A 12,485-nucleotide genomic window follows, 5' to 3' on the forward strand; every position below is an offset into this window, starting at 1 on the left:
AGGTGCCAATCTTTAAAAAAAAAAAATGTCAGGGGCTGAAGGTCACACTGTGAATAATGGAGGGGCCTGGACTCTAACCCCAAGACACCTGATCCCAAAGTGGGTTATTTCTAAACACTGTGTGTTCAGAACTTTTGTGTTTAGTTTTCTTTTAATACCCTATATTTGTAATTTTATATTTATAAATCTCGTTTGTTTTGCATAATTAATATTGTATTGTTGTCATAAACAAATAACATTTTTCTTTGTAACTTTTCTGGGATGGGCTGAAAAAAGATAATGTGAATTTGTCTACGGCCATGAGTTTTCTTTCTTTCAATTTCTAGAGCAGTTTATTTCTTATTTCTGGTTGCTTCGTGGACTCAGATAATTTCTACATTGCTTAGAATTTAGAATGTCATCCCCTTTGGGTCTTGATACTAAACTTTGCAATACAAAATACAAGTGTTGCCTTCCAGACTAATGAGAGTTTATTTTAATGATAGATGTAGGTCCTCAAAAACCATTGAGTTTAAAATAATAATTCTAACCTCATCTATTTCCTTTCTTTTTCTTTTTGTAAATGCAGTTAACAAGCACAAGCCATGGCTTGAGCCCACCTATCACGGCATAGTCACAGAAAATGACAACACGGTGCTTCTCGACCCTCCGCTGATTGCCCTGGATAAAGACGCGCCTCTGCGTTTTGCAGGTACACACGTGGTTGCTGTTTGCTCTTGAGGAATCTGGACCGGGTGGGAAGCACTTCTCACACATTCCATTCGGATTGTTTCTGAGCCTTTCTGAAAAATGTCTTGATAGCTAAGGGTTGTTTGTGGCTCCCATGTTCCACGATTTTTCCTTTTCATTTTAATAGTTGGGGTACCTGACCAAAAAAAGCCTGTACTCGTTGTTGAAAAGCAAACTATGTAATTGCATCATTATCTTCCTTGCTCGATGTAACCAGAAGAGGACCTCTAGACCAGTGTGTCTCAAACCTTAGTGTCCGTGCAGAGCGCCTGAGGACCGTGTTGAAATACAGATGTGGACACAGCGGGCCTGGGTCCCTGGTGCTGTGGGTCCTCGAGCGGCAGGGTCTAGGTACTTACAGCTCAAGGTTTGCCTAGCCCTGTCTGGGTTTCAGTGACCTCGAAAGTCTTTGAAAACGTGGAGCAGTCTACATAGAGGAATCCTTTTGGTTTAGATTTTCCCTGTGCTATATTTTTAACTTGAGTCACTTCATAAGGTTGTAACCTAAGTGTTTCTATAGCGACAACTCTAGGATTGCTTTGGAGATTTTCTACTTTGCTCACATTTAGTAGCACTTCCTGAATCAGGACTGTTCTTGCTTCGTGTCGCGTGCAGAAATGTGCTACTGGACCCTTTCCTTGCCTCGGAGGCAAAGTTGACATTGTGAAGTTAATTTTTAAAGACTAGTTTTTGCCCGATGTTTTTCCAGAACAAAATTTCTTATATTAAAGAGTGTGTTCTGTTTGCCTAGGGACAAATAAGAAAAATTCGATTAACTGGTGTAGCTCCTATCACACATTAATTTTGCTCTGGTAAATTGAGAAAATGAACGCAAGGTTGTTTCTGAAGAGCTTATTTAAAAAATGAATTTGTCCTTCATTCTGGTCAAGTGCCACATCCCATTTTCAAGAAAGTAACCTGCGAACCAGCTTCGGCTGTTTGAGTCAGTGGAAGAGACAGACCTTTCCAATTCACTTTACTTATTGATTTTTAGAGAAAAATCCAGTTAGATGGATGGTAGGGGAAGCACTCCATGCCCTGAACACACATATAGTATTTGTCTACCAGCTGAGGCGATGTTTTTTCCTCCCTAGATTTAAAATCGTTTTTAGCATTACATATTGCTTTCCTCTGTAACTAAGTAGATTTTCGGATGTTTATGTACACCCCCCCATATATACCACATTTGGTTATAATGTACAGTTCTTCCTTATGAGTGACATTTAGTGCTGTGTAAATAACTTTAATGGGAGCATCTAGCTTATGTTTTGAGTGGACATACACGTTTCTGACAGTTCATGCGTTTGTCCATTCATCAGTTGATGGCATTAGGATTGTTGCCACTTTGTGACGATTATGATTAGTGCTGCTGTGGACATTCGAGTACAAGTCTGTGTGCACATAGGTTTCCCTCTCTCTTGGGTGCACACCTAGGAGTGGAAGTGATGCTCACATACTCTTGACTAGAGGGTGGTCCTCATCCTTCTGCCCAAGAAGTCAGCAGCTGCCTGACATGGGGAAGGGAGCACCTCCCTCCCCCTTTCCCTCCCGGCTTCCTCCCCCCTCCCTCCTTCCCTCCTCTTCTGTTGCCGTGGTACCCATCCAGCCACAACTCAGAGCACTGCCCCCATGAGGCTGTAACAGACCCTAGAGTCCGTCGGCCTGTGCTTGAATCCTGGCTCTGCCACTTATTGCCTGTGTGGCCTTCTGCAAATTACCTAAAATCACTCTGCCTTACTTTCATCATTTGTAAAATGAGGATTGTAATGTCACATACCTCGTAGGGTTTGGGGAATATCAGCTTATTTATTTATAAATATGAAGAACTTAAAGCTGGTACATAGTAAGTGCCATGTACAGTGTTTGCTGCTGCTCTTATTATTATTAATAATAGAATCTTTAAAAAATATTGTTACTTACATAATTTTGGGGGTAAGGCAGAGGCCAGATCTGGAGCCTTATTTTGATCTTAGATTGGTTTTGGTAATGACATTGAATTTAATTTAGCACCGTGACGATGGTGGTGGCAGCAGCCGCAGGTGACGTTTATGGAGCTTACAGCGTGGCGGAGGTGGTGCTAAGGGCTTTACAGAGGTTTCTTTATCTGATTCTTTCCAACAATCCTGTGAGGAAGGTACCCTCGCATCCCCGTCCTCTAGATGAGGAAGCGGAGGCTCCGAGGGTGTCTGTCAGCAGCACGGCCACCTTGTTCTCTGTTTAATCCCCACACCTCGCCCAGCGCCTGGGAAGAGTTCACGCTCCACGAGTATTTGTGGGAAGAATGGATGAGTTTGCCCAAGATCACAAACCCCACAAATGACAGCACAGCCTTCGAGCCAGGCGGTCTGAGTCCACCCTGGATTATAGGTTCCCTGTGTCAGCTCTCAGGATATTAAGACATCGTAAACAGTCTGATGCACCGTCTTACCCCGTCACAGGACGTGTGTGTGGGTGATCGCCGGAGGTTACTTGTCAAAGCTCTGCAGTAAATGCCTGCATCATGTTGGAAGCTTAGTCACCAAAGCGCATTGTAAATTGTCATTTATCAGAAATTCATGTTGTGTGTACAGGCTCCAGCCCAGATTATTTTCTTGTGGGAAAACTAAGAGAAAAAAGTCTTGGTATTTGTCAGGTATTTTAGGAAATTAAAATAACTCAATCCCTATCCAGCCCCTTTTCTTTAATCTGCTAAAAGCCAGAGTGGATATGAGTAAAAAAAATATATCGTACATTTTATGTAAAAATTTAATGAGTTAAAAGCTTGAACCGTGCACGCAGGCCACATTGTTGCCGTTTTCATAATGCTCCTCCTTGGCTGCCTGTATCAGAAGCCTGAGCACCCCCACAGCCCTGCCCCTGCCCCGCTTTTGAAAGCTCTTCTCTTTACTAGGTGTTTCATTCCAGCATTCTTTTTCCTGCCTTCCCAGACTGAGTACGGATATTTTACAAGATTAAATAATTACGATACGAATAGAATCCAAAAGAAATTTCAGGGCAAGAATAGTAACTTTATTTTCCTTGATATTTAATTAGAACCAACTCAGATTTATGACACATTCTCCACAGGCTTTGTAACGTATGTGACTCACGTGCCTTGGGCATGGCTGATGGGGTTGACTACCCCACGTCACCCCCAATTTTGCTTTTATAGCCTATGCAACTGGCCTGACATTGTGTTTGCAGCAGTGAGTTGGATATATTAAGTTAAGCCACATGAAATTGCAATTTTTTAATGTTGAAAATATCAAAATATTTGAAAAAATGAAATGTCAGAAGTTTCGTGTGATTCAGCCCAATACAAGGCAATAATCAGTTGAGTAGCAGTTTTAAGTAGGTATCTGGATGTTAGGACAGAAACTTCATATTAACACTTACTGACTCGAGTGAACTCATTTTGGATGCGGTTGCCTCCAGGGGAGGTTTGGGACCAATAATCTTTAAATGTTAGGTAACTATGCTAGGTCTTCTAGAGAATATGCAGAAGCATAAAATTTGGTCCCTGTTCTCAACATTGATAGTCCAGGTGGGAAAGCAAAACCAGCATTGACAGAGTTAATCAGGGGACTAGGAAGTTTATAATTCAGGGTCAAGTGAGAGTGGCAACAGGCGGTGTGGACTGGAGTTCATAAAGAGGCAAGATGATGAGTTGAAGGAGGTGAGGGCGGGACTGCACAGGGCAGGGCTCGAGCTCCTGTAAAGAACGGGGGGAGTTTACACAGGCCATGAAGGGAGGTGGGAACTGGATGGGCTTCCAAGAGACAGGTGAATGGTTAGCTTGTGTGGCATGCGGCTGGAGGAGCAGAGGGTTGGAGGTCAACTTGGGGCCACGTGGTGGCCGTTGCCGAGCCGAGTAGATGGGATGTTACTGTGCATGTGGTTTTCTAACAGCACGTCCCATCACTGGGTCCCTGCACTGAGTGCAGCTGTCTGAGTCTGTACCTCCAGGAGTCGAGCCTAAGAAATCCCTAACCAGCTGGTGAGGTTTGGAAACCACTGGTGAGCCAGTTTCTCAAGCACAGACTGTAGCCTGTCTGCACTGGAAAGATCTGGCAGTTTTCATTAAAGATGCAGATTCCTGGGCTGTGCCTCACATCTGCTAAATCAGAATTTCTGGGCATGGGGCTTGGCAAACCACCTTTTTAACAAGCTTCCCGGCCAGTTCTTGGCACACTGAAATTTGAGAGCCATTGCTGTAGTCAGGAGGAGGTTGGAGGGCGTCATGCTTGGGTGGTTGTGCTTAGGCTGTGAGGGCATAACCCTTGGGTGGGTGGTTGTCACTGTATATTTAAGGGATCTTGAGAAACTGTTCTGCTTAGAGCTACATGTTAGCTTGTCCCAGAAACTACCCTGTACCAGTAAGCAAGGAAGCCAAAAGTCACCAAAAATAAAGGTCAGCCTAGATGTCCAGCTGGTGGGCACGGGCGCCAAGGCCGAGAAGAGAACAGTGGGTTAGGGATGAGAGTTGGATTAGCAGGGACATTGACACTGAGCAGCGAGTGTCCGTTTTCCTTTCTTAAGAGCCCCTGGATCTCTTTTGCATTAGGTGTAGATCGGTGGGTCAGCAACCCATCACCCCACCTCCCCCAGCCAAGTGTGTGCACAACCCAGGCTAGGCTGGCCAGATGCTCCCTCTTTGGAATGTGTGTGTTGAGCAGAGGGACAGAGATGCTAATACAGTTTGCGGTTGTACGCGTCTGTCATGGATGCTGAGCTTGGGGCTGCTGTGGCGCCTCTTTCCTAGTCTCTCAAGCTGCGTTGGTTCCTTGCTGTTCTCAAGTCCCTTTCTCTGGCCTGCAGTCTGTTCCGTGGGTTCCTGATGATTTTTCAGTGAAGTCCCGTTTGCGTTTGCCTAAGTTAGCTGGAGTGGATCTCTGTTGCTTGCACTCACGACCTCCATAAGGAGTGCGATACGGGGGCGGGACGGCCTGAGAGGGAGAGAGACTGCAGGATAGGTTGGAGACGCCCCCCTCACTGAGGGAGAGCGGTGTCGTTTGAGGCCTTACTCAGATTTGGAGGAAGATTTAGGAAGAATGCAAGGCCAGCCTGCAGCTGCAGTGTCTCAAAGCGATGGATGAGGAAAGTGAGGGCTAATCAGTGTCAGCTGAGAACCCCGGACATGACTTGGGATGCTGAGAACTCAAATCTATACTTTGTTGGGTTCATCCTATCTTAGATTTTTATGTTTTGCTTTAAAAAAATTCTTTAGTAAAGTTCCTCTTGACTGGTTTAGATGATCTTAGGGGAATGAAGGGGAGAGACATAGGGAAAGATTCTGTCCGTTCTGAGGCTAGCAGAGCTAGAGAGGTCATCCGGTGGCCTGGTGGGGCATTTCAGACCTGATGAGAGCAGCGTTTCAGGTAGACCTACCTGGCAGAGCAGTGGTACATGGTCTGAATTGAGCGGGAAGGGGCAGAAAAAAAGAAAATAGAATATGAGAGGTGATTTTGCGAGGTCCTTCCTTGCGCAGGTTGAGAGAAGCCTGAGTCTAGGAGAGCAGACTGAGAATGCGAATGGGGAGAGGCACCCTTTTCTGTGTAATCACTGTGATATAACTCCAGCTAATGCATGTGATCACTGTGTAACTGCCTGTGTGTAATTGTCAGATGTGTAATAGAACTCTAGTGCAAGGGTGAAGGAGGGAGGGAAGAAGAATGAATCAGTGGCAACTTTAAAGTTTAAAAAATCAGCTCGTGGGAGAATGGGGCATCATTGACAGAAACTGGCCCCTGGTTTGGGGGAGGAAGATTGTAAACTGAGTGTAATTTGAGAGGCAGTAGGAGACTCACTATGAAAATATCTGAATTGTTAATTCTCTTGGCTGTGTAATGTTATTTTCATTATCTTAAAGAAAACATGTTAGAGAGATCTAGTGAGTTTTGTATGAATGAAGTGGTATAGTGTCTAGCTTTAGAATATGCCAGCAGAGCCAGCCCTGATGGCCTAGTGGTTAAAGTTCTGTGCACTCCACCTCAGTGGCCCAGGTTTGGTTCCCGGGCACGGAACCACATCACTCGTCTGTCAGTAGCCATGCTGTGGTGGCGGCTCACATGGAAGAACCAGAAGAACTTACAACTGTACACAACTATGTACTGGCGCTTTGTGGGGGGAAAAAGAAGGGAAAAAAAGGAGAAAGATTGGCAACAAATATTAGCTTAGAGCGAATCTTCCCCTAGGGAAAAAAAAAAAAGAATACTCCAGCAAATAAGCAAGAAGTTGGCAGGATAAATGGGACAGATGCCTGAGCACATTGCCTTTCTCCCATCTTTTCCTGTGTCTCTGTGCCTCAGTTCCCTAAATGGCACTGTGAGCCAAAAACCAGGGAGTTCCTGCAGGCTCTCACTCTATCTAGTTGGTTATGCGGTTCTGTCTATCCTAAAAAACCCCTTACATGTTTCCTTCTGAAACTGCCTTTGCTGAGCCCTCATCAGCTCTCATCTGAGATGCTGCAGTGGATTTAGCTTCTTCTGCTGCTCCTCGCCTTGCTGCAGTCAGCTCTGTCTTCCTCATTAAAATCAGGGTCTTAGGTGCGGTGAATAGATGGAGCTGTGAAGTGGCGTGCCGCCTGTGCCGCAGATGTTGGCTCAGCAGGCTTGGCAGTGACATGAAGGGTCATACGGCTGGTACCGAAAACCCAAGTCTGCTGGAGTGTGAAGCCCCTGCTGCTCGTGCCGCGTCAAGCTGCCACCTGGCGAGGTGGGTTTTAAGTCATTCAAGGCGAAAGGACCCAGCCTGCCCAGCAAGTTCATAAGTACCCCTGGATTTGAGGCAGCAAATCCTGTTGGCGCATCCCATTCACGTAGCTAACTGAAATACTCACAATCGGCGGGGATATGTGGAAAAGATACTAGCTGACATTCTTGCTGTTCTCATTTTAAATGGTTCCATCTTGTAGAGAGCAGCCTGGAAATACATGAGTTTCAAAATAATTTATTCTTATATTTGACAGTCTTACCTTCGAGATGCTATTCCCTAACGAGTTGTAATGCAGATGCACGTTCAAAGCTCAAGTGTGAATTCCCATTCCTCCCTCCAGACCTTCCTTGCACCGTCTCTCCCACATCGGCTGAAACTGCATCCTGGTAGTTTCTCAATCATAATCCCACAGCTTGTCCTCACTTTCAAGACACACCCAGAATCTGAGCACTTCTCCCACCCCGGGTACCCCTGGTTCTGGCCTTCAGCGTCTCGCGCCTACATTTACTCAGGTAACCATCATTGTCCTCGTACAGACTTATTTTCAGCACAGCAGGCAGATGGATTCTTTCTGAATATAAGCCGTGTTTATTTCTCTGCTCAAAACTCTCCTGTCGTTTCCTTCCCACTTGGAGGACAAGCTGTAATTCTTTCAATAGCCACTGTAGCTTCAGGTTACTTGTCTTTGTCTAACCATCTACTGTCCTCCCCTTTGCTCTGCCACCCCAGCAGCATAGACCTGCTTGTTTCTGAGCCAGGCCAGGTCGCCTCAGGGCCTTTGCACTTGCTGTTCTCTTTGTCTGGAATCTTTCCCCAGATAATCATGAGGCTTGCTCCCTTAGTTTCCTCTGGTTTCTGTTCAGACATTATCTTATCAATGAAGGCTTCCCCGAACACCTGAAGTTTAAAATTGAAACACCCCAGTGCTTCCTGTACTCTGGTTCTCCACACCCGCGCCCCCCCCCCCCCCCCCCCACAAGCCTGCTATCTCGGAGGAGAGATTTAGGGAGTTTATATCCATTGGCAGGCAGTCCGCTCCTCCTGATAATCTCATGGGCAGAAACAATCTCCAGGCCATTGCCTGAATGATGAGTGCTTTAACGCCTTACTCAACAATGCACTGCATAGGCGGCATTACCCAGATCAGGTACTTTATCCCAGGGTCTGAGATCTGCGTTTACCCACGCACTGGCCTTTGTCAGGAAAGCCCACGCAGCCCCTGCCAGTTATGTCAGTCAGATAATGGGGAGCTGCTTCACTATTTTCTCCTTAGGACAGGAAACTCCGAGTCAAAAACTGAGGCATTTTCTCTGAATTAAAGCTGGACAACTTGACTTTAAAATGTGTTATGCAATACTAATGTACACCAAAAAAGTGTAAACATAATATAGTGAATTAGCACATTCTGGAAAACAGTTTGACGTATCTGGTACCCAGCAGTGCTGCTCATCAGTGTCTCTCGAGTGGCGATCAGCAAACTTGCTGTAAAGGGCTAGATAGTCAATGTTTCAGGCTTTGTGGACCATGGGGTCTCTTTCGTGATGTCCAGCTTTGCCACTGCAGTGCGAAGCAGACCTAGACAGGACGTGAACAAGTGAGCATGGCTGCTTTCCAATAAAACATTACTTATGGGCACCAAAATTTGAATTTCACGTAATTTTCTTGTGTCATGAAATAATATTTACAAAGGTAAAACCCATTTTTAGCACACAGGGCGTTCAAAAACATGCAGAGGCTGGATTGGCCCACCCGTTCTTGAACAGTGCTGTCCAGTAGGGTTTGCTGTGATGATGGAAATGTTCTGTCTCTGCATTCTCCACTTAGTAGTTATTAGTCACGTGTGCTATTGAGCACCTAAAATGGAGCCACTGCGACCGAGGAACTGGATTTTTAGTGTTCAATTTTAGTACGAACTTTGAACAGCCCGTGTCTCGTGGCCGTGGTGTTGGGCAGCGCAGATCTAGAGCAACTGTCTGTGCAGCAGACGGATGGAAAGACCCTTTACAGCATTGTCCATAAATACAAAAACTGCAAGTGTGTTATGTTCACACAATGGGAAATAATTACAGTGATAGCAAACATTTGTTGAGTGCTTTCTTTATGCCGGGCAATGTTTTAAGCACTTTACTTGTTTTAACCCATTGGATTCTTGCTGTATGTGGTAGTGAAAGTGGATAATCTATGGCTGCATATACCAGTGAGGATGGATGAATGTTAGAAGCACGAGCTTGAAGGGAAAGCATATCATACCGTGTGATAACATTCTTCAGACCTCAAAAACAAGCCAAACGCAACAACACTGTTCGGGGATATACAAATATATGGTGAAACCATTAAAAAAAGAGCAAGGGAATTCAGGCTCTGTTACCTTTGGGCGAGAGAAGGGGCCCCAGTGAGGCACCACTGAGTGTGGGGCGAGGGACTGCTGACCTCCTCGCCTGTCTGCTCCTCTGTGGCAGTTGGGCGAGGTCAAGCAGGCTTTCCATTGTCTTGGTAGAACAGTGTTTTCACGAGGTAAAAACAGTGATGGCTGTGGCATGGCTACGCTGAGTATTGAATCAGGTTCAGTTCACCTTTAAGTGGAGGTCCCACTAGAAGGGTGTTTATATTTGTTGCCTTGGTTGGTGCTTCACATTAGGAAACATTGTTATTTGTTCAGCTCAAGAACAAAGAGTTAAAACCCTTTGCTCCAAATGTGTTTCATCAAATCTCATGATAAGTTGAATGTTACCAGAATCCAGCCAGGGAACTTAGCTTGAACATGAAAATCCGAGAACTGTAAAATAACAGGTTTGCTTCTAAACTGCTGTCATCAAAGTGTTCATTAAAAGAGAAGTCCTAACATACCTTAAAGTGTTAGGAAACTTTATAGAGGCATTTCATCTGTGGGTTAGTGTAATTTCGTGGTAAGTTGGATTCAAAGAGATACATTGTTACTGAAGATCCAGTGTTGCTATTATGGCAATTATAGAAGTGGTTACTGAGCTTACTGTTAAATTATGTCAGAGCTTTTCTATGTAATGTGCATCTTTGACTTTTTTCCTTTATTGTTCTGTCTTCATTCTTTCCTGTATGACTGACATGGGTTTATCTTTTCTCCCTTTAGAGAGTTTTGAGGTGACAGTCACCAAAGAAGGTGATAAAGGGTTCTTTCTATCCCTCTTATGAATATTAACCCACTAACTTTGTTTATAAAATTGGGAATCAGCCCTTAAACAGAAGAAACTGTCATGCTCTTTTATCCCTATTTATTCTCCTACTTTATTTCTATTTTTAAATATGTTGATGGAAATTGTATGTAACCAAACCCTTGGTTAGAAATATCTGGAAATCAGACATCCATTTGAACTCTATGGGAAGTACTGTACTTTTTTTTTTTTTAATTAAACTTAAGAGATTCACTGTGTAACCATTTTCTATCAGTTGTAATTTTGGAAGAGTTCACTCTTATTTTTATGTGAAATACATTTTGTGAAGTTTTACATAGACAGCAAAACATTTATATTTGTTCTCCCCTGAGCAGGAGTGGAAAGCTAACTAAAGTTATAGTCCTAACGAAGCTTGTAAGCCAGCTTAGATGCCCGTAAGTTCCCAGGCAGGCTTCCTTCTCAGGTCTGATAGGCTGAAGTCCCAAACAAAGGGAGTCTGGCAAATCCCTCCCCGTGGTGGAAACTGTCTTAATAGCAGGTGATAGCTGTTGAAATGGATGCCTGAAAAGTTGGTATTTCTACCTTTCTCATTCAGTAGTTTATTTTGATTCCCTAATTTTAGCCAGGCTCATTGCACAGGAAGACTTGTTTCTTTTGATTTTTTTTTTTTTTGACAGAATTTCTGTAATTACGGTGCTGAACCTATATCTCGCGCTTCTTCCTCTCTCAACACCTAACTGTGCGTTTTAGCCTTCTCTCCAGTCCAAATCCAAACCGCTGCCGGCCGGCCAGAGCTGGGGCCGGTTCTCCGTGTTATCAGGCCTTGGCTGTTTGCTAATGAGACTACTTTACCCTGGAGCTGTCCTAAGTACTCCTGTGAAATGCCTGTCTATATTTTCTCTCTCTCTCTTTTGTATTCCTGCATGAGTGGATGCAAAGTTAAACGAGTTGCTTGGAAAGCCAGAACATGCTTCTTTTTACTAAAGCCCCAGAACTTACCCGCTGTTAAAGCACAGTGCCCTTGCCTTGTCCACAGACCCTCTAAACCCCTGGCTGCCGAATTGTTGTCATTTATTTTCTCTGGGGGTGGAGGGGAATGTGCCCAAGGTTTATGTGGCAGGAGGTTCTAACCTGCGCTGCTTTGACTCCCTAGGTGAGATTTGTGGATTTAAAATTCACGGGCAGAATGTCCCCTTTGATGCAGTGGTAGTGGACAAATCCACTGGCGAGGGAATAATTCGCTCGAAAGAGAAACTGGACTGTGAACTGCAGAAAGACTACACATTCACCATCCAGGCCTACGACTGCGGGAAGGGACCCGACGGTGCCAACGTGAAAAAGTCTCATAAGTAAGTAGGGTGGACAGAGAGCGTGTGCATGTAAAGAAAATGGGTGTGACCATTGCCCCGTCCTCAAAACTTTGTGTGTTTTTGAAATAGGAGGCAGACCATGGTTTTCGATTGTCTACGGTGGGACTGTAGGCTCTCTGAGCAGAGATCCTTATATACGGCCCCCAGCAAAAGCCTGGCACATATCGGGTGTTGGATAAATGAATGAATGAGTAATTTTATCCCACCAAATACTCAAAGAAACTAAGGCCCACCTTGAAAATTCAAAAACCCACTTTTTTCCCAAGGAACATACTTTGTTACATTTTTCTGTAAATTCTGAGGGCGTCAAATTCATTTGTGCAGCTGAAAGAAAGCTGACTTTTGCGCCCTGTCCCAGGTGTGCTCATATCCTTCCTGCCAGTCGAGACCTACTGGTGGACAAGACAGAAATTTTGAATTCTAGCCTTTTCTCCACCACTTACGAGCCCCTTGACATTAGGCAAATTTCATTTTGTTGAGTCTCAGTTTCTGCTTAGTACATGGACTAAGGAAGGAGGGGTGCGTGGGTGAGGTGATGTCACAG

The 12,485-nt window shown here is 44.6% G+C and overlaps 1 protein-coding gene across 4 annotated transcripts in view; it reads left to right on the forward strand.

The window, feature by feature from the left end:
• The window catches only part of CLSTN1 (calsyntenin 1), a 66,620-nt gene that overhangs the window by 32,303 nt on the left and 21,832 nt on the right, over window positions 1-12,485 (forward strand). For 2 of the 4 annotated variants that reach the window (XM_023635835.2, XM_023635837.2), the window contains exons 2-4: window positions 569-691; window positions 10,529-10,558; window positions 11,725-11,920. In XM_023635835.2, the coding sequence (XP_023491603.1) occupies window positions 569-691; window positions 10,529-10,558; window positions 11,725-11,920 (349 nt within the window). The remainder of the gene's footprint in view (window positions 1-568; window positions 692-10,528; window positions 10,559-11,724; window positions 11,921-12,485) is intronic. The other 2 variants (XM_023635836.2, XM_023635838.2) reach the window with 1 other exon arrangement.

The sequence above is a fragment of the Equus caballus genome, chromosome 2 (genome assembly GCF_041296265.1).
Source record: "Equus caballus isolate H_3958 breed thoroughbred chromosome 2, TB-T2T, whole genome shotgun sequence".
Lineage (NCBI taxonomy): Eukaryota > Metazoa > Chordata > Mammalia > Perissodactyla > Equidae > Equus > Equus caballus.